The sequence below is a fragment of the Thunnus thynnus genome, chromosome 20, assembly GCF_963924715.1.
Source record: "Thunnus thynnus chromosome 20, fThuThy2.1, whole genome shotgun sequence".
Lineage (NCBI taxonomy): Eukaryota > Metazoa > Chordata > Actinopteri > Scombriformes > Scombridae > Thunnus > Thunnus thynnus.
The window spans coordinates 26,882,948-26,905,818 of NC_089536.1; the positions used below are offsets into that span (position 1 = coordinate 26,882,948).

General features: G+C 39.6%; 1 protein-coding gene across 3 annotated transcripts in view; it reads left to right on the forward strand.

Moving 5' to 3' along the window:
• LOC137172479 (signal transducer and activator of transcription 5B-like) overlaps positions 1-21,500 on the forward strand; it is a 36,082-nt gene extending 14,582 nt beyond the window's left edge. For 2 of the 3 annotated variants that reach the window (XM_067576928.1, XM_067576926.1), the window contains exons 9-19: positions 5,057-5,236; positions 5,494-5,581; positions 6,277-6,399; positions 6,590-6,682; positions 11,872-12,078; positions 12,407-12,501; positions 14,090-14,232; positions 14,561-14,716; positions 14,870-14,921; positions 16,291-16,398; positions 17,482-21,500. In XM_067576928.1, the coding sequence (XP_067433029.1) occupies positions 5,057-5,236; positions 5,494-5,581; positions 6,277-6,399; positions 6,590-6,682; positions 11,872-12,078; positions 12,407-12,501; positions 14,090-14,232; positions 14,561-14,716; positions 14,870-14,921; positions 16,291-16,398; positions 17,482-17,605 (1,369 nt within the window). In that variant the 3' untranslated portion in view covers positions 17,606-21,500. Of the gene's footprint in view, positions 1-5,056; positions 5,237-5,493; positions 5,582-6,276; positions 6,400-6,589; positions 6,683-11,871; positions 12,079-12,406; positions 12,502-14,089; positions 14,233-14,560; positions 14,717-14,869; positions 14,926-16,290; positions 16,399-17,481 lie in introns of those variants that run through there. The other variant, XM_067576929.1, reaches the window with a different exon arrangement.
• Positions 21,501-22,871: the final 1,371 nt, after the last annotated feature.

The window sequence follows — 22,871 nt, forward strand, 5'->3', positions numbered from 1 at the left end:
CTAAATGTTACAGAAATGGACTCGGAGCTTAAAAAAACACAGAGGGTCTCCATGACAGGCAGGTCACTCGCACATGTCCTGGAGTCTGTGTGGATTGATACATTTAATAAAATGGAAGCATTTCTGTTCCATGAGTCAATGAGTGATTGTGTTGTATAATCATGTTCTCAGTATCGACCAAAATAATTGTAATTATGATTTTTTTCAAACAGCCCTAGTATATAATCAATAGAGGGTGCTAAGATAATAGCTTGGGCCTCCATACATGCCAAAGAAATGTGAATCCACAATAAGGCATAGTAACAATAAATGATTCACATTACGTGGAAATATATTAAATCCTGAAAATACCGAACAAATACTATTAAGTAGTAATATTCAGAAAAGTGTAAAAAAAAAAAATTTTAAAAAGTAGAATAAATAAATATATGTCCGTGCCCCAAAAATACATGAAATTTCCACTAACTTCAACTCTAATAAATTCAATTAATTTCAGTGAAGAAATAAAGATATATAAGAAACAGGCAAAAAGATTATATATATATATGTATAAAAAGACAATTGGCACAAGGCAATGAGGTAATAAGTTACAGTAAGGGCTTTATGCTCTAAAAAAGGAAATTCCATGAAGCTCAAGTGTAGATAAACAAATCTCGGTTTGACAGTTAATAACTCGATCCCCTGCAGAATAGTCAAAAAATTAAAGCAAGTGCTTAAGTCTATTGCAAATCAAAATAGGCATGTATAAGGAATAAATATCCAAATTTGCCAGATTGAAGAATATTACATTATGCCTAAGTGAGTAAAATGTTTAAGTATAAAAACACTATAAATATGGATTACAGTCACTGGACATTAGATGTGCATAATATTTAAATGAGCAAATATTAAAGTTTTCACAATAGTTTCTAACTACTGGGTATGAGCACATAGAAAGTCAAGGATATTAGAGAAATGGCGCAAAGTCTACCTCATCATTCAGTCCTGGAGACTTAAGCCCCCTTCACACATGCAGTCTATCCCTGAAATGTTCAGGAGCATTTCCTGAACACCGACATATTATCTTATATGTGTGTACTCTTTGGTAGATGCCATTGTGGCGGTCAACCACAACGCAGACGCATGCGCACAAGATGATTATCATCTTTTATATATTATACTCTTTGATGACATTGCAGATCTGAGCAGACTCTTTACTGTAAGTTGACAGAAAATAGATATTTGAATGATGTGATGTTTTTTGTTTTTGAGACTCTTCCTATCCATAGATTTAATTTTAAGGTGTGATGTTTCTAAATCCTTATGTTCATACCCATGCTTTACAAACCGTAGCCTCATTTCTGCAGCTTTTAGATTAAAGTCCTCCTCTTGATTGCAAATGCGTCGAAGATGCTGAAATTGTCCATTTTGGGATGTTATTGATAAGTTGAGGGGGATGGGAACTGTCAGCATACAGAATGGTATTACAGTGTGTATCTTTGTGAAAAATTGTAGTACGCAGCTCCCCCGAGGATATTTTTATGTCCAGAAAGTTTATTTTCCCTCTGGCTGTACTCTAAATAGAGTTCCACACTGTCACTGGCAGAGTTGAGGCAGCTGGACCTTAATTCCTTAAGGTCTTGTAGGTCACCACTGTCATCAATATATCTTCCATACCAGATAATTTTGTCCCTATGAGGGTTGGAAGGGCCCAGGATAAACTTTTCCTCCCAGAGTTCGAGGAAGAGTTAGGAGCGAAACTGGTGCCCATAGCTGTGCCATATTTTTGCCTAAACAGTTTGTCCTGGAACACAAATACATTGTAGTTAAGAGTCCACTCTACTAACATCAGAATTAGTTCATTAGGTGGATTATCATCTGTTCTGGATTGTAAAAAGTGGTTCACTGCTTCAAGACCTTCTTCATGTTTGGTGTTACCATATAAGGATGTAACATCCATGGTGACCATGAATGCATCACCAATGTTTTTAATCTCAACGACCCTGGTAAGGACATTCATTAATTTAATGAAATGGTTGATGTATTGAGAGGCAGGTAGGAGATGGAGCCTGTATCACTGATAATGGGTTGGCCTGGAGGGTTGGATACATTTTTATGTATTTTGGGTAACATGTAAGAAGTAGGTATCTTAGGGCTGTTTTTTCTGTTCGCTCCGCTCTTTTTCTGTTATCCACTTTTTCTCAATGGCATTATTCAGAGTGTCCTCCAATTCCCATTTCATATATTCCAAAGGACTGGATGAAAGAATATTCAGAACAGCACTACCCTTATCCGCTCTTTTTACCAGTAGATCATCACTATAAGAGAGGCAACACAAGGCTGCATTTTCCTGTTTGGTCAAATTAAAACTAAACTAAACTCCTTTAAAGGGCCAGTGTTGGTATCAGATTTTTGTATTGTATCAGAATCCTATAGAATTTAAATAAGTCGACCTTAGTTTGAAAATGATTTGCATAATTTTTGGGTGCAAAACTAAGACCCCAAGAGCAAAGAGACATTCTTGTGGGAGAGATACCTGATATATTTATCAAAGAGTCCTGTCCTGTCTGTTTGTCTGTCTGGTGGTTTCCATGACTCAATGGTTCTGACTGGGAACCATGTGTGTTAACCTTCCTCCCTTGCCTTGTCTTTCACTTGCGTGGGACTTTTGATGGTGGTGAGGGCGCTCTAAAAAATACTCCGTCTGGTGTGGTGTGTTCATCCTCACTGCTACTGGGGAGTGCACCCGCTGTTTCCTGCTGTACTAGATTGTATTTCATTGTCTTTGTGGTATCTTAAACAACACGCCCCCACCAACGCAGTCCCCAGCAATGTTTTACCACAGGGCTGTTTCCATTCTGAATGCAGCCTAATAGCCTTATAACCTGAGATCAACAGACTGATTGGCTTGTTATCAGCAGCGATACAGACATTGTAGCAGGCTGTCATGGTGAAAAGGGAGCTGAGTTTATGGTCTTGAGCTTTGGGTGATGACTAAAGAGATTGGATACAAGCAGCAGAAATCAGTTAGACTACTTAAATGTATGGTGAGGGGTGCAGACATCTGGAACGGGTTTGAAATTGAACTGCTGCTCCTTCCAATTGAAAGGAGACAGTTGAGGTGGTTCAGCATTTGATCAAGTTAATTTCTGGATGCCTCCCTGTGGAGGCAGTCTAGGGACATCCAACTGGGAAGAGACCCTAGGGCAGACCCAGAACAAACTGGAGGGATTTTATGTTCTGTCTGGCCTGGTAATGCCTTGGGAAGGAGCTAAAAGACTGGCGAGAAGGATGACTGGGCTACCTTGTTCAGCCTTCTGTCACTGTGACATGGACCCAGATATGCAGCTGAACATGAATGGATAAATGACTTAAGATGTGGCACTCACATTACTTGCATTTTCATTCATATCTACAACAAAGATTAAGCAAAAACCCTGCATATTCAATACCCATCCTAAAAGTAATAATCCACACAATTGTCATGTAAAAACATTTACAGTCCTCTTGTTACATATATGTACACACATTCTACCTCTCTAATCTCTGGTTGTCACCTTTATCAGAGACTCAGTCTGCAATGTAGTTCCACATTTACATGGCTGCTGCATGAGCACAGAATTAACCCAGAATTACATTGCACACTTACCAGATAAAGTAAAGTTTCAGTTTTACCTCTCTTTGTATGCTCGCTCTCTTGCTCACCCACACATGCTCACTTTCTGTTTCACTCTCTCTCTGCAGGGAGTCAGTTAAATGATGTTTGTGAGGATTCTCAGTCATCCAAGTCATGGATGGTTGTAGACTGGACTTGGTTGCAGATACCTTAAGACGTTTTGCCTCTCGTCCAAGGGGCTTCTTCTCTTCTAACTGACTGGTGGGACACCACCACCACCACATAACAACTCCCAGGTGTGACAACTCCTTACACTTGGCCTCACATGACTCCAATGACTCTAACGAATGTTGTTACAACAACCAGGAGCACTGGTTAAATACCTGGGACTCCCCACCAGTCAGTTAGAACTGAAGAAGCCCCTTGGATGAGAGGCAAAACGTCTTCAAGTATCTACAACCAAGTCCATTTGACCTCAATTCAAACCCTCCTTGGATCAGTTAAATGATGTTTAAACATCAGTATCATTTAATTAGGAGACACTACATTCACTACAGACTGACAGTGTCTTCTATGTGTTGAGCCATAGAGTTCAACTGCTAGTGCATGTACAACCTACCTCACTGTGAAGTTGTGAAGAATTTTTTTTTTTTCAAAATCTATCCAAGTCAGGTATCCACTTCAGTTTTCATAACTTTTACTAAACCTGGAACATGTCAACCTCAACCTCACATTCACTTGGTGAAAATGTCATATATGCTTAAAGGTGCAGTGTATAGAATTTAGTGGCATCTAGTGGAACAGACTTGGCAGAAATGGAATAAAATATTCCGAAGAATGTTTTAATGAGTGTGTAATTGCCTGAAAATAAGAATCACTGTGTTTTCGTTACCTGAGAATGAGCCCTTTATGTCTACATAGGGAGCTGGTCCTCTTCCATGGAGGTCGCCATGCTGCACCGCCATGTTTCTACAGTAGCCTAGAGTGGACAAACCAAACACTCACTCTAGAGAGGGCCTTTCATGTTTTTTGTGAGTTTCACGGCCACTGTAGGTTCTCCTACATGCTTTGAAGAGGAGGATAAGGGGAGGGGTATTCATTTGGTTTCAGTCTGCAAACTCACCACTAGATGCCACTCAATTCTACACACTAGACCTTTAAATAATGGACTATGTAATTTTCTGAACTTGCTTAAGTATTCATCAAATAATGAACTGATTTGCTTTCACTTGCATCCAGAATTATTGAAAGTGATATTCACTGGTCCCTAAATGCACTGCACTCCCTGGTCTCTGTATACCAGGGGTGTAACTGTGTCACTGTGTTGTGTTGTGCTGTAAAACATCACATTAACTTACACTGAGCTAATGTCCAAATATCAGTATTGCTGCCTTTGGATAACTCAAATCATCTCATGGGAGAAAATTACAATCATGTCATATCATTGTCTCTTCTCTTCAGTACCTTCATCATTGAAAAGCAGCCACCCCAAGTGTTAAAGACCCAGACCAAGTTTGCAGCCACAGTGCGCCTCCTGGTGGGAGGGAAGCTCAATGTCCACATGAACCCACCTCAGGTCAAGGCTGTCATTGTTAGTGAGCAGCAGGCCAAAGCTCTGCTGAAGAATGAGAGTACACACAGGTGAGGACCATACAACAGTATGAGGACTTATCCATAAATTCTAATGGAATTCTAAAATAGTGAGTAATATTAGCAGGTACTTTGTTGGATATGAAAAAGGCAATTAATTGGTTAATCCCAGAAAGTAAACAAATGATTTTATTAGTTTTATGGTGGTTTAGTCATCATGTGAGATGAACAGGTTAAATGGGTAATCCTGCTTTGTTGAAGACATCTCCAGCTACTGTCACTGAGAATGCTTTCTTTTGCCTTGGTAGTGAAAGCAGTGGAGAGATCCTCAACAACAACTGTGTGATGGAGTATCACCAGGCTACCAGCACTCTCAGTGCACACTTCAGAAACATGGTAAGCTCTATCGGTTATTGTCGTTTTTCCACTTTGTGTAGAGTTTATTCTGCACATAATGATTTTTACTTTTATGTCGTAAAGCACCCTTTTAACTTTTTTAACTTAATTTTGAGGTTGTTTATCTGAATAAGGGAAAGCCGTTCTGCCATCCTTTAAAAATAGAACTACACATTATTGTACAAGACAACTTACAATAAACCACAGTGATATAGCATAGCTAATATATGAAAAGGAGAAGGTATATGGTATATACAACTTAAGACACATATCCTTCCCTGTTCTTACAACTTTCTCCCACACTGATGCACACATTAATGATTACACAAGCCTTGTCCCAATTGTGTGATACATGTTTATTCTGCAAGGTTCATTGTATGTACTCATTTTGAAATGAAGGACCCATTACACTGAGCAACTTTGGAAGCTGTGCTGTCTGAAGCAATGATAAGGACCTCAGTCTTACCTCAGTTTAATTGTAAAAAGTTGTTAGCCATCCATCCTTTATGGCAGTTAGACAATTGTGCAAAACAGATAGTTTATCAGTCTCATCAGAGTTAAAAGAGACATATAGCTGAATGTCATCAGCGTAAAAATGATGTATATCATATACCTAAGATCTAGCAGCACCAAAACAAAGCATTCACCCACGTGTGTGTGTGTGTGTGTGTGTGTGTGTGTGTGTGTGTGTACAGTCACTGAAGCGGATCAAACGTTCAGACCGTCGGGGTGCAGAGTCAGTGACGGAGGAGAAGTTCACGGTTCTGTTTGAGTCACAGTTCAGCGTTGGGGGCAACGAGCTGGTCTTCCATGTCAAAGTAATCAGATGTGTTTTTTTGTTTAAATACTAAGTACAATTTAACATGAGTTTTAGGGCTTTATTAAGCCCTCTCCAAGTCAAATATTCTTTTGCATGAACCATGTAGTAATAACTGATAAGTTTGAATGAGTCTAAAGAGTTCTCTTTTTAATCTGTTATTGTTGCCTCTTGTTTTGTCTTTACTGCAGACCTTATCACTGCCTGTAGTAGTGATTGTCCATGGTAGTCAGGACAACAATGCCACAGCAACAGTCCTGTGGGACAACGCCTTTGCTGAGCCGGTGAGTTGGCTGCTCCTGGATGGTCTGTTTCCACAATGGCCCTTTTATACCAGACCATGGCAGGTGGTGACTATATCAAATAATATTTGTCTATAACCTCACACAGTGTTTCAGCTTGTCAGGTACTGCATAACAAATAGCTCTTTTCTATTACAGGAACTAAATGACCCACAACCTGAACTTGAACCTGTAAGGTCTAGGTTCTAGGCTCTGCCTTGTGTTTCCACTGTGTTTTACAAAACTAAAATGTTTTGGATATATGTTGTTTAAAAGATGACATATAGCACTTTATTTTTATGTGCTAGCTGGTAGGCAAGTACAGTGTAGTTGTTGGACAGACAACAGTGGAAAAGGTTGACAGGTTGGCTGCCCCGAAGAACGCACCAACAGCTGCCAGTCCCACTCTCTCTCTCTGCTCCATACTGTCCAAACAAAAAACAAAAAACTGTAGGGCTGCTCAATTTTACACCTGACTCGGGGAAAACGGGGAGGAGACAGGGAAGAGTCTGTGAGAGAACAGACTGCAGGGTGCAACATGGTCCATGTAACACTTATCAGCACAATATTCCATATAAAAAATGAAAAATAGAAAATTGGACATTTGAATTCAATTTTCGATTTTTTGGTTTGTCAGATTAATTAAGAGTCCTTAAATGCAGACGTGATAATAGGCGACACAAGCGGCCCCACCAGCCAATCAGACGGTTATGTGGTTCGCTTAGACCCACACTCTAAGGCAGCCCAAGACACTAAGAGAAATGAAAACTTTCTGATTTTCTATTTTTCAATTTTCCATTTTTCTATCGCACATTCCACAAATAGAAAATTAGAAAAATGACTCCAAAATCTTAATCAACATTGATCTGACAAATGAAAAATAGAATTGTTTGAGAGTTGAATTCAGTTTTTCAATTTTCTATTTTTCATTTTTTAAATGGAAAATTGAACTGATAAGTGTTACATGGACCCAGCGCAGTCATTTTTAAGTTGTTGTTTTTTTCTTTAGTTGAAAATAGAAAACAGCAGTGGTGGTGCGTGGCAAATATTACCGAGGAATCCAGTCAGCTTGGTGTGGAGATCATATCACCATATGATGGCGTTCATATGGAGATTAAATCTCCATATGATCGCATGGAGATATTGTAGTTATTTGCATTCACAAACCAGAATGAACAAGTGCCATTACTGGGGTAAAGCTTCTCATTTGCACTTATGTCCCATTCATTGGGAACAATAACATTTACAAGGCTTTTGTGGACTACAAAACAACACAAGGTGTGACTTATCTTCTCTCTCCAAATACTGTACAACAACACGTGCAAACTTCTCACAGCCATAGGCACTGGTTATTAGTAACAGAGGAATTATATTCATACCCCCATGAGGGGACATCTGCAACAATATAACTGCAAACAGCAAGAAACAACAATGCTGTTCGCTCTAAAAGATGCATACACAATCACACACTATCTATACAGACTAAAACATGATGCTGCCTCAGACACACCCAATTGCGTATAAATATCACAATTAATTGATTAACACAGTGCTACTACAATATGTTGCTGTAATGCTTAGACTGCTAATATCCCAGTAGGTGGCACTAGTACACAGCACAGACTATGGACCTCATATGATAAGAGTGGATGCCATTTCTTTGATGTATCAAAGTGAAGTAATTAAGACAACAACTAAGTGATCATCCCAGGATATATATAAAATGATGTGTATAACCTTTTGCAAAATAACAATGACTAAAACATTAGATGGACCATATAACAAGAAAACCCACAATATTAAAAGAAAGGTAACCTACTGCTACACACAGGTAAAGTACTGATGTAAGAGAGGTTTTCTTTTTAACAATGAGTTGACCATTTGTGTTGAACTTGGTCAAGCCTGGCCTAATTCTGATTGGCTAAAACTTTTACTTTTTTTTCTAAAGGAAGCCAGGCGAAGCTTTAACTGATACATCTCACTGACCACTAGACAGAGCAGAGGACATCAGCTGCACATTGTAATGCACGCAGCAGAGGGGCGCTGTTTTGCCCGCTACACCAACTAAAGAAGAAAAATATTTTGATAACAAGGGATTGGCAAAAAATAAGTAAAAGACATACGTGGGAATAATATATTTTGTTTTCTTTACTAGAATATATTTATGTGGAGGCCAGGCTTCCTATGGCCTCCGAGAGAAACTGCTTCTGGAAAATAGTGATGAAGTGTTTGAGTGGGGGAGAACAGTGGAAACATGAGCAGAACCTCTGACAATAGCACCTTAAGTTACAGGTCAGAATCAGAAACAGATTTATTGCCAAGTAGGTTTGTGCATACAAGGAATTTGCCTTCGTGTTGATGTGGTGCGTAAATAATCTCCAAGGGAGGGATAGAGTCTGTCAAGGGGCTTATTGATGAGGCCAGCTGCAGATGAAGAAACTGTTCTTGTGGGGTGAGGTTTTGGTCTTGACAGACCTCAGCCTCTTGCTGGAGGGGAGCATTTCAAAAAGTTTATATCCGGGATGGGAGGGGTTGGCCATGACCTTACCTGCTCGCCTCAGTGTCCTGGAGGCGTGCAGATCCTGGAGGGACAGCAGGTTGCATCCGATCACCGTTTCAGCACAGCGGATGATACGCTGCAGTCTGCCCTTGTCCTTGGCAGTTGCAGCAGCGTACCAGATTGGTATGCTGCTGCCAGATTGGACTCGATGATGGTCTAGAAGTGCACCATCATTGACTTTGGCAGGTTGAACTTCTTTAGCTGCTGCAGTAAGTGCACTCTCTGCCTTTTTAGTGAGGCCACTGATGTTCTGCTCCCACTTGAGGTCCTGGCTGATGATGGTTCCCAGGAAGTGAAAGGACTCCTGCAGAGTCCAGGTGCTGGAAGATGAAGTGGAGGGTCATGTTTACTGCATCGTCCACAGACCTGTTGGCTCTGTAGGCGAACTGCAGGGGGGTCCAGGAGTGGGTCTGTGATGGTTTTAAGGTGGGACAGTACAGTGGGGATGATGGTGGAGGCCTTGAAGCAGGCTGGTATGTGGCATGTCTCCAGTAAGGGAGAGACAGAGCCTGGTTCAGCTGCTTTGCAGGGGCTCTGTCTTTTAAGCAGCTTGTTAATGTCCCTCTCCAGGATGGAGAGAATTGTCATTGTGGTAGGGGAGGAGGAAGAGGGGGCCTCAGAGGTGGGTAGTTGTGTAGAGGCCCGGGCCCTTGCTGAGGTGGGGGAGGAGGAGCTGATGGTCTGGAGCTGGTAGATGGAGTCATGGGGGATGGTGTCAGGACTGCCCCATCGTCTTTCAAATCGACAGTAGAAGTCATTCTGGTCATTGGCCAGGGGCAAGTCATTAGTGGGATGGGGGACTTTTGGTTTGTAGTTGGTGATCTGTCTAAGGCTCTTCCAGACAGAGACCAGGTTGTTTTCTGAGAACTGCTGTTGAAGTTTCTCAGTACAAACGTTTAGCACCTTGCTAAACCTGTATTTAGACTCTTTAAACCGTTCCTTGTCCCCACTCCTAAATGCTTCCTCCTTTTCCAACCTTAGCTGTCTGAGGCCCTGTTTACACTTGGCATTAACATGCGTCTTGGGTGATGAAGTACAGATGTGAACACACCCAAGACGCATTGAGGGCACATTGAGATCTGATCGCTCAGACCATATTCAGAGGTGGTCTGGGCCGCATGTGGCCACATTCTTTAAGCAGTGTGAACGTGAACGTTGGCCACATTGAAGGGCCGCCTACTCATTGACGTCCTCAATTTTTCAGCAGATTAGGCACAGGAAGTGCATTGCTGCCTCTCAGTCTGTGTACCCTCCGTCCAAAGCTGTGTTCAACTTGTTTGATAACAGGATAAACAAATGCATTATTTTGTTTTTCCGTTTTTTGTGTGAATTAAAAAAAAGGAAAACCAATTTGCCTTTTTTCCCATTCTCCAAACCCATTTTCATCTTTAAATAGGCAATTGGAATAGAAATTAAACTACAGCTCTTGGTTTTGCTGCCCTGCTCCACATAATGGAGCTCAGGATTTATCAGGACTGCTTTACTCCAAAAAATTTCATTGTAAGAACCTGGACTGTGTGTATGTAACAGCTGACATTTTGGATATGTAGAAGAACACAGAACATTAATTAACATTAGATCCTGACCAACTGGGTCAGGATTGGAAATGATGTACATGTTTATTTGCATATATAGTGGAGAAGTGAGATCTAATCACAAGTGGTCACTCTAGACACATGAGGAGACTCATGTTAATGCCAGGTGTGAACAGACATACTTGGAGCTGTCCACTTGAGATCGGATCACCCAAGATACCTGTTAATGCCAGGTGTGAACAGGGCCTGAGTTTAGCTGTAAACCAGGGTTTGTTGTTGTAATTTACCCTGGTGAGTGATGGTACACAGCTGTCCTCACAGAAGCTGATGTATGACATCACAGCCTCTGTGTACTCATCCAGACTGTTGGTAGCAGTCCTGAAAACGTCCCAGTCAGTACATTCTAAGCACACACAGACCGTCCATAGCTTCACTGGTCCACTTCTTATATGTCCTCACAACAGGTTTAGAGAGTTTTAATTTCTCACTGTATGCAGGTGGACTTTGGTGTGGTTAGAGTGACCCAGTGCAGCACAGTGGACAGCGTGATAGGCACTGTTGATTGTAGTGTCAATAGTGATCTAAAGTGATCTCTTCTCTGGTCGGGCATTTAATCAGCTGACTGTATTTAGGGAGTTCATGGCTGAGATTCCCTTTGTAAGTCGCTGAGGACAATAACTAAAGAGTCTGGGTTTTTCTGCTCCACACACACATCTGGTTGGTGAGCATGTGCCATGCCTCCTGCATGGAATATAAACACTGACCAGAATAAATGAAGAGAATTCAGGGGGGTTGTTGATTCTTGTGGTGGAAAAAGGCCTGTAATGTGAAAGAACAAGTCTAGTGATATTCTATATTTTTTTCTTGTCAGTAAATCCCATGAAAACAACCAAAAACCAACAATGAAACGATCCTACTAACAAATAATGTCTGAGAAAAAATATAGAACAGTATATGTGCTCTTTTACAACACTAAAGATATTTTTATGCTCTCTGTAAAATTAGAATTTTACAAGTTGCCTCCTTGAAACATTTATTGAACTCCTCCACCGCTCTACTTTTTCCCCTGTATTCCAGCTTTTTCTTTATCTCCTCAGGGCAGGGTGCCGTTCATCGTGCCAGACAAGGTGCTGTGGCCCCAGCTGTGCGAGGCCCTCGATATGAAGTACAAGGCAGAGATGCACAGTGGGCGTGGCCTGTCAGAGGATAACCTGGTCTTCCTGGCACAGAAAGCTTTTACAAGCAGCAGCAACAACCCTGAGGACTACCGCAACATGACCATATCCTGGGCCCAGTTCAACCGGGTGAGGCCAGCTTGTTTCCACAGCTCAACAGTTGATTGTAATATTCACACACATTTGCACTGTAAGGAAAAGCTTTGCTGTTACTACAGAACACTGCATGTCATTCCAAATGCTCCGACACACACACACACACACACAAAATCTGGGAGCAGCATCGTATCACCAAAACATTAAGTAATGCTTCCAAATAAGGTAAGAAAGCAATTACTGACCTGCTGCATGTTAACATGGATTTTACAGTAACCAGGTTGCAAGAGTTTTTTTTCAGAGTAACCTGGTTTCTTGTGTACATATCAATATATTGATGGAGTATGTTCAATTTGTGCAGGAGAGCTTACCTGGACGCAACTTCACCTTCTGGCAGTGGTTTGATGGAGTTGTAGAGCTCATGAAGAAACATCTCAAGCCTCATTGGAGCGATGGGTAATGACTCATGCTGACTTTTTTGCTGGTATTATGTTGACTACTCTAACAGCAGTTTATGATCAAGGTAAGATGAAAACATAGCTCAGGAAAAAGAGATGAAAGGTAACAAACATTTCCATACAGATGCTCCAGTGTTTTCCAAAGGTTTAGAATCCACTTGTGGTGGTAGATTCCCTGAGAGGAGGGAGAGAAGGCATCATCCTAAAAAAAAAAAGAGTAGTGTAACTTAATAGCAGGTTGCAGTGTTTCACTGCCTTCTGTAGTTTTATGTTTCAAGCCTGTTTCACCTCTGATCACAGCCTCAAGTGGCTGTGGTGATGTGGCTTGTTGCATCTATAACTACACCCAGCAGAGAGAACACCTGTACATCACAGCCACCAGGTGAGAAGTTAAACCACAGATTTTCTGGAGGTGTGAAGTTACTCTTTAAACACTAAATCACTTGTCACTTAAATAAAATATATCAAATCAAGTCAAATAAGTAGTAAATGTTAAACCAAAATAAGCAAGCAAAACTTTATTTATATAGCTCATTTCATTCCAGGTGGAAGATCAATGTGCTTCACAGAGCGTGAGCTACCATGGAAGTTGCAGCCACAAAAACTATGTGGATAGTGTAGAAGATAAAACATTAGATACAAGTAAGCTCAATTAAAACAAACACATGAAACCCATTGAAAAAGTAAGAATAAAATAAAATAAATTAAATAATTAAGACCAGTAAACTACTGAAAGGCACAGCTAGAAAGGAATGTTTTCAGTTTAGTTTTAAAAGATGATAGCATTGGAGCACACCTAACATGATTGGGTAAGATGTTCCAGCAGCTTGAGCATAAAAGCTAAAAGCAGTTTCACCAATTTTTGATGCTGGAATGTCAGATAAATGATGCTATGAGCCCAGTGGTAGGCCTCACCAGCTGTATTCTCCTCCACTAGTTTGTGATTGTTGATTGATGTTGTGTTAGCGCCAGGCTAGTCCAAGCTAGCAAAACAGATGTAAACAGTATTCTGGCAGTGTGAGTTTTGAGCAAAAGTCCATTCAGAAGTTAAACTGAAGATAATATGAGGCGTCAGCCGTCTGAAACAGCCAAAGTGGATATCTTCCACACATACAGTCTCTTTGGGAAGAAGTTACTCTGTGTGTCTCCAAAACCATAAGGAAATCCTTAAAATAAATTTCACTGTAAAATAATAATTGGAACCAACTTTCGGGTTTTACTGCCCCTCTCAACAGATGACTATGAGTGTTTCTCTGGTAAGCTAGAGAAAAAAAAATGTTCTAAGGCTTATTAGTTGAATCATCTGGTTTTGGTGCATTTGTTTAACAGAAATGCTTCACATGCAGCAGCAAAGTCACAACATTTTACAAATTGAAGTTGCCATTTTTTTCTCTTCCTGTACCTGCTATGACAGGAGAGGTGGAGGCCTGCTCATATGGTGAGCCAGTGGAGTAAAGAATAGAAGAGAATAGAATACAACTTTATTGTCCACAAATGGAGGAAATAGTCTATGGCCCATCAGACACACTACACAACAACTACAAAGTGTTTGTGTGTAAATATGTGTGTATCTGTGATTACTGCAGGGCCATCCTGGGCTTTGTTAACAAGCAGCAGGCACAGGACATGCTGATGTCCAAACCCAACGGCACCTTCCTACTGCGATTCAGCGATTCTGAGATCGGAGGCATCACCATCGCCTGGGTGGCCGAGAACCCCAACAAACCAGGTACCAGACCGCTGCAATTTTACGTTGAGCGCAGTCTTTATGCAATGAATTTTAATGTCATTAAAACAACATGTAACTGAATTAAACAATTCATATACATGGCAAAATTTGCTCTCTGCTGAAATGCAGCATTAATTTTGTTCATTCCAAGGTTGATTATCTCTGACAATATCTGCCTCAAATTCCACTCACCACTGTGTGCTTGTATGTTCATACATGTATGCACCAGTTAGTACATAAGTCATGTTTATTTTTTGTAACAATATAATATCATGAGGCTTGGTAAATGCAGTTATCGTGATTCTGGGCTGTTCCTGTCTTTGGCTAGGTGAGAGGCTTGTCTGGAATCTGTTGCCTTATACAACCAAGGACTTCTCCATTCGCTCCCTGGCTGATCGCATCAGCGACCTCAACCACCTTCTGTTTCTCTATCCTGACCGGCCCAAAGATGAGGTCTTCGCCAAGTACTACACCCCTCCACTCTGTATGTATCAGCAATGCTTATTTGCATTCTTATTAATCCGTGGAGTCAAAACAGGAACCACCACATGAAATAAGCTCACTACATAGATGACAACACTGTAAAGTTGAATTTACTCTGAAATTCACTTTTTAAAGCAGTATGTCTCTCTTGCAGCAAAAGCGGTGGATGGATATGTAAAACCACAGATCAAACAAGTTGTGCCAGAGTAAGTTTTTTTTTTCTATTTTCTAAAACAGCCACATGCATGCTGACTCACCTCAGACACTTCAGTGAATCTGACAGGATTCAATAAATAGCAAGTTTTTGAAGCCTCATCTGCATTTAGTGTATGAATCCCAAAAAGACGACGCACCTCCATCTAGATAGAAATGTAAAGCATTCAGACTGTCTTATAATGTTCTGAATAGTAGTTGGTAACCAATGCTCTCCTTTTTGAAAGTTCTGAGTCAGTCATACATTGACTGGGACTCTGGGATGAATTCTGGCATACTTCCAAGTAGGCTTGGCTGAGTCCATCGCCGGTTGGTTTTTTTGGGGCAATTTTTTTGAGCAATGTTAACTAACTTATTATAGTGTTATACAAGTAGCATAACGGATAGCTCAGTGCGTAGGTTGTGTATGTCACGAGTTTGCGGTTGAGAGAGAAAGAGAGAGAGGGCAGGTGTGTGACGGTGAGGCTGGTGAGGAGAGCAGTGAGTATGAAGTTAGCAGTATAGCTAATAATGTAGCAGTGCAATATGTGGACAGTTTAGGCTGTTTGTCAGTGAATAAATGCTACAGCTCCTCAAGACCCAAGCCAAGTTCCTGTGTCTTGCCTGCCACCTGCTGATTAAAGTGAAGGGGGTTAGCCGTGAAGTTGGCGACAACAGGTTGGCAAAACTTGACTGGGCTCACTTAAGGTGGACTGACCTTTAAGGTGGACCAGCTATTGTCATTTTAGTGACAATGTCAGTTGCTCCTAAATAGAGAATGTAGAAATGTCTGGAATGTCTGGAACGGAGAAAGTGTTTTGAATTTTTTCACCAGCAATCTGGATCTGAATTTACATGAAAATATACAGATGGACCGTGGTTCTGATTGGCTAGTGGAGGCCATGATTCTCTAAGAATACCTAAAATCCCATATGGGAATATTAGTGTCCAAGAGTTCATAATAAAACAACATGGGAGCAGTTATCAGTGACTGATGGCATTTCTAAAAGCTGATGGCAAGACCACTAACACAATTAACACCTTTTAGTTACTGATGCATGATTTTGAGTTGTCTTTACATTTTAAATTTGACCCATGATGAGGTTTGTTTCTTCTGTGTGAGCTAACTGGTAAGATGGTGTGAAAGTATACTGAAAGTATTGCTGTTATGGTTACTTGCCATTTAATGTATGTATTTGAGTTGTCCTGATATACAATTTTGACCGGCACCTTCCAGCCAATCAGAAATTAGTATTCTCGTCAGCATAACATATAATGTCATTATGATGAGATGTGGTCAGTCATCAGAGCTGTTGTAGATAATTATGATTCTGGACATTATAAAAAATAGCTGAAGTGATGTATGGCACATGTCTCTGGTAGATTCACCACCCCGAACCCCGAACCCAGTGGAGCAACTCCCACATTCATGGACCAGTCAGCCTCTCCCTCTGTGAGCCATCCCAACAACTTTGGTGTCTACCCCTCTATGTAAGCACACTCCTTTACTTCCATCATTTACACAACAAAAGACAAGATTGTGTAAAATAAACCATGAGGATTCTACTCTGTTGTGCTTTACCTTATATCTAGTACACATGCAGCTCACCTTAAACATATTACGTTATATAATACTGTAATGTAACTGACAACTATTAACATGTAAAAGTTCTGCACTGCAGGTTTAAATATGTATCTGGCACATGTAAATAACAGGTGTAGCCTAAACATTGCATTTCTTCACAAGCTACTCAATTCAAATACTGGAGGTTCAGGTTTGAAACTATTAAATTGATCAGCTTTAATTATCAGGGATTCCCCTGCCGATCTAACTCAAAGGCGGGCCACCTTAGTATTACTGGCTGCTGCCTTTGTTGAAAATTCCAACATGTGATGTTGATGGAACGAAAAAGGCAGAACTCTACTGCGAGGGCAGTGCAGCACCCGGACAGTATCCATTGAAGTGGGACAAAGTGAATACTGAAATTAAAGTGACACGATCTGCTAGAGAGAAGACACATCACTCTGTTAGAGTTGTTGCGACTTCAAAAACATTCCACTCGCAACTCACTACACTCAATACAGCACAGTGAGAAGTTAAATCACCAGAGGAGACAGCAAAAACAAGATTTTCAGCTGCTGCTAAGTTTTTCTTTAAATGTGACCTGTGAGAAATTACCAGTTTTTTTCTTGCCTTTGTAAAGAAAGTACATCTGAGTTCTGGAAAATGTTCTAAAATCATAGCCAACAACTGTGACACACAATTTGTATAGCTGTATATTGCATAGCTTGTATAGAATGTGTCTACTGTATGTATTGATAAGTTGTAGGCTCAATTCCTGTTGATACATTTGACTATTCAATTTCAGCAATTCATTCACGTTTGACTAATTAATAAAAAAAAAAGTTGTTTTAGTTGCAGTTAGGCATTTACTTTGCTCAGCTACAGTAGTCCCAGCTAGCAATAGTAAATGACATTTAAGTCATAAGATGAAGTCATAAATCAGTCAAGTCATTTTCCCATGAACCTGCTTCATGACACTGTGTCCTTGCTGTCTACTGTTGTCCTGTCAGGAGTGACGCCATGTTAGATGCAGAGGGAGACTTTGACCTGGAGGACACCATGGACGTGGCTCGCCATGTGGAGGAGCTGCTCCGCAGGCCCATGGCCAACCAGTGGAGCAGTCAGCAGTCCTGAACCTGAAACCTGAACTTGCTGCACACTTCCAGGTCTTCATTGTATCTAACAAAAACATCCCCAGCTGTAATCCCCACTGGACTGCAACCAGAACAAGACATTTCCTGTCTTTATCACTAGCCGTCTTCATGTTTAGCTGCCCACAGGAGTTTTGGAAGACAACAGTTCTGGTATTGAATAGCCATCTACTTGCCTCAGTATGTCTGTAGAGAGGGTAAACCTGCCATCAAAAGTTCAAAGTTACTGGCATTTGACAGAGGTTGATGTCCTCTCTTGCTCACTGTAGTTTCTCAGGGCTGTAGTGTGGAGTTGGTTTTGGTCAATGGGATTTTTACACAGATATACAGTTAGTTTTTATGTACGCTTTACATTCATATGTGCCTGACAAGCTTTCAGCTGGCACTGGGAGATTTTTGCATTAAAAAATAGACAAACTATTTTCTCTTCAAACCTTTGAAGGTTTCTTTTCCTTCTACACAGTTGACATTGTAAATGTGACTAAATACTGACAAACTGAGTCCCTTCTATTAAAGGGGATATTTGTCAATAATTTTTATTAGTATCTAGTAAATCCAGAAATGATTATTAAAAAACAAGACTTAAAGCAAGACTATGTAACTTACTGATCAGCAGCCTCTCTGGCCACAGGAAGTACTTACAGGATAATAGAATTTTCCGTAATTTCCCAAGATTCTCTATATAGCATATAGTAATGTATTTTACAGAATATTGATACTACTATTAGATCGTAAGCAAAGTTATTATTGTACAGGAAAAATGTTTGAAATATGATGTATATTTATATTAAAAGTATATAGTGATAAATTATTTTGTGATAATCAAATCTGCAACTAGACTGATGAAATGCTGGCTATTGTTTCAGTGGTGTTTGTGAATTATTTCCTGGGCAGTTAGAGAGATGGTTGGCTGAACAGTAAAATCACAAAGCTGAAACCAATTCCTTTAATTAGCATTTTCTGAGAATAGTCAACGTCCAGCAGTATTATGCTGTGTTTCTCAGCGATCAGGTTGAACTCAGCATGCAGCTGTGAAAGTTCTGGTTTAGCTGAACTTCTTAAGTAACAGAACATGACACAACACAGCAACAGTCTCAGTGAGTGCACTTTTAATGTCAGGTATACATCAATATCTATCTATAGTTTGGAACAACGCTGAGTTTACAGCTTATGAATTCAGCTTTTTATAAGAGAAAAGATTTGTTTTATTTAACAGTTACATAGTCTTGCTTTAAGTACTGAAAATGGACATTTTAATCTCTAACTGCTATATTTTGGTGCGTTCTGTATAAAAATGTATGCTTAATTATTTCTTTTACAGCCATTCTCTAATGTTGTACTTCACTGCCTTACAGCAAAATGTTCAAATGGTTCTAGGTGGTCATTTGGCCTCATGAAGTCAGCAACTGCTGACTGTCAGTGTCTCTTTTTGTCAGATTGAGATTTCAGTATAAATGTTGGTACAATATGATCTTTTAAAATAGTATTAAGTCATTAGCAAAGTGTTATATAATGGCCTAAAATCCATCCATCCAGCCAGAATATCCTGATGTTAATCCCCAATATAGATCAAGCTCCAAAAACACTCGATCCTACACTTCCCATGATACAACTCGATAGCACCTTTTGTCAGACCCCTCCTGCCTGGTAAACTGGTAGACGCCCACATCTTTCAAACCTCACACCTCCAGTGTGTAACGCATGTTTCTCAAAGTCCAAACCAAATTTACTCAAGTCACTTGACAGACTCGACAAAGCTCCTCCAGAGCCACAGAAAACATTGTACAACATTGGCTGCACAGAGTCTGCGGGGGTCACGTGATATAAAAAGATACAGACGTGGAAATGTATGCTACTACAAGTGAACACATTAATAAACTGAGTGCAATTCCCTCTTTTTCCTTGTTTGCACTTGGTTTATCTAGTTGGGGATTGTACATTCAGATTGCATCATGGCAAGATTTCCCAACCCTCAGAATAAAAGGGGTCAGGGTGAGGTAATAACCAGTGTCCTTTGTGCTGCACATAAACTATCAGCCACTCTGAGCTGTGTATAAATTAGACACTGCAAGTCCTGTTTAATATTAATACATGATTTATATGTGATAAAGTGCAGGTCTGGGGATCTATTTAGAGATATATCAATAATCAAAGAGGAAAAGTGCAATGGCTAACCCATATGTTTGCAGTTTTACTTAGTTAAGTCTTAAGTTAGTTAAGTTAGTCTGTGCTTTCATTTAGTTTGTATGAGAACTAAATCCTGACCTGCGTTAAATAAAAAAGTTTTCTCAGAGAATTTCTAATTGCCCACTTTTATTCTGAGTATGAGATACATATTGCCAGAGTTCAACATTTCCCCTTACATTTTACTACTCACTAAACTGAGCTTAGTGTGTACAGATCATTTATCTGTATGTGCTTGGATTCCCACACCAATACTTTTTTTACTATATGACCCCCTGCAGACTCCATAAAGGCTGAATAGTCCTTCCAAAAGTTCTCCCCTTTAACTGTGTTCATGTTTCTAAACAGAGGATATCTTACTCTGGAATCCATTGCGGTGTTTACAGGACGGCACCCTCACTGTACATCGAAAGCTATTAATCATGATTTAACAGAATGACATGAAGACATCATTTTGTTGTTTCACCCTTCTAATGTACTGTATGAGCTGCCTGACACTTCTGTCCAAAGTGATTTGTAGCTTTAGTGAGCCTAAACGTGACTGAAATCTAAAACATCCAACACATCATTTTCAAAATAAATTTCAAATAGAATATTTTAACCCAGAGGCTACACTGAAGTGCTGTGGCTCAACCACAAATGACAAACTCTGTTGGGCTTGTTGCCGTCTTCATCCTCAGCTCCACCATCTAGTGTTTCTTTGTAGACAGGGGACAGTGGTAGTTACAGTGACTATTACATTTTGAATATAAAATATAGTATGTTGTCAAAATGAAATCTTAAGTGCTTTATGTGTGCTCTCCTATAAGCTAAGCTTAGTTATATGTCAATGGAAAATGTTCATACCTCATACTTTGTAGTTGTTGTTTCAGTCATCAGCTCATCAGTTTATGTTGATCATGTCCTCAGCTCTGTTTCTGAAACTGCCAGAGTACAGTCTGTCCAAATCTGCACCCTCATCATGATACTGACTCTGCATACAGAGCTTTTCTTAGATTCACGTCTGTTGTGACATAATTTCTAGTGTTTCTTTTCTATGAAGCTTCCGTCTGGAGATACAGAAGCTGTTAATCTGTGTGTGCCTTGTGGATTGTTAAGGGACAGCAATGTCCATACATGACATTTAAAGCCATTGTCATTAACACTGCACTATTCCCACCAGCCTCAACCAAGCAATGTCTAATGCCATTTAGAAACCACAATTCACCCAGAATGAAAGTGAACACGGTAAACCTCAGGAAAACACGCTGTGAAATAAAGATAGATGAGTCCAAATCAACCAAATGATACCTGATGACTAGAGTGTAGATGAGATACTTTTCTGACTCTTGTGCCACTTTTGCCTCTTTTGTTTTTAGGTTAGATTGTTGAAAAAAAGCCGAAACACAAACTTTAATTGTGTACTAAATCAGCAAAAGCGAACAAGCACTCTGATGCTCACACCAGCAGTTATCTGATGTTCTCGCTAATGCAGTAATCTTCTCTTGTTTGTCTTTGAATCAACTCTGTGTGTGTGTATGTCTTCAGTGTAATTCAGTTCTCTAGCTGGCTGCTGCAGTGTGTTTGCTGGCTTTTGTACAGTCTGTGGCGTGTTTAGGAATTTCTTATTTACTTCCACGTTATGCTACATTTTGCTGGAAGTTTGATGTTGGGATTGGGGATATGAAAATAAAAGTTTTTCTAATTAATCATAATCCATTGTGGTATATTGTCATTTGTGTTTTTTGAGTCTCTCCACTCAGTATTTTGCACTTGTGTGAGAAGTCAGCTGCAGTGCTGAAATTATATAACTAATTACATTCACTCCAATACTGTACCCAAGTACAAGTACACCTCTTCTTCAGTACCTTGCAGAGCCAAATATTGTAGTGTTTACATTACACAATAACATATGATCAGCTTATAAAACACTATATCAAATGAAACTACATAAAGACATGTCAAATAGTTAATGCTCCCCTCCACTCAAATATGAATTTTTCTTATTGCTCCTTTGGTTGGATGTTGTTCTCTTCTCTGTGCAGAATGATGTTTGTGCAGAGCTCACCTTAAATCACAGTTTAAGTCGTACCCACGAGCAAGATTTGTGTCATTAAAACTAGTTTGGAGCCAGTCATGGTCCAGTATGCAACTTACATGAGTGTGATGTGGTCCAGTGCACACACACTGAGAATGGACTTCTCAGTGGGAAACAGTAACTTTTGAAATGGACAATATTTACAGATTCATAGTTTTTGGATTTTTCAATGAGAGAGGAGAAGGAGATGTCATCTCAAGAATTTTTAACAACATAATGAAATGTTTTTTTGTAGAAAAAACATTACTGACATAAATTATCATTGAAAGCAGAGTATTTTTATATATTTTAAAACATCTGGACCTTAATTTTTTTTTGCAATTCCTATAAATGATCTGGCAAAAGAAATGAAAGTCTAATGTGTGGAAGGGAAATGATGAGTATTCTTTTGTATGAAGATTGTTTTACTATCACTATCTGAAAAAAAACCCTGCAATAAATGTTCTGCTACACTAATGAATGGTGTAAAAAAATTTATTCTGTTTTTTAATAAAAAAGAGAACTGAAATAATTTAATATTTTATATTGATAAATAAGCACTTAAAATTTAAACTTCTAAAGGAGGTCAGTGATGAAATACTGGGCCACTGGAAAGAAAATTGGAAAACTTAGGCCAACTTCCTATTATAATGAGAGGAAATTTAATGAAGTTATGGATCGGAGCATCTTATCTTTATCTTTAAGTAAAACTACATTAGCGCTACAGGAATTTTCCAAAGTCTATGGCTTAATAGATATTTGGTTAAACAAACAGAACTGGAAAAAACAATTACTCAAATTGAGCAAAAACATAAATAGAATGTGTGTATTCCATATTTAACTGAAGCTTAAATATGAACTGAATTTTAAAAAGGCAGAATCTGCTTTGTTTAGAGCCAGGTGGACACATTTAGTAGAGGGACGAGCTGCTAGTGACACACATAAAATGAAGCAAAGGCTCTAGTATTTCTCAGCTATACAAGACCAGAATGGAACAATTGTTTCTGAC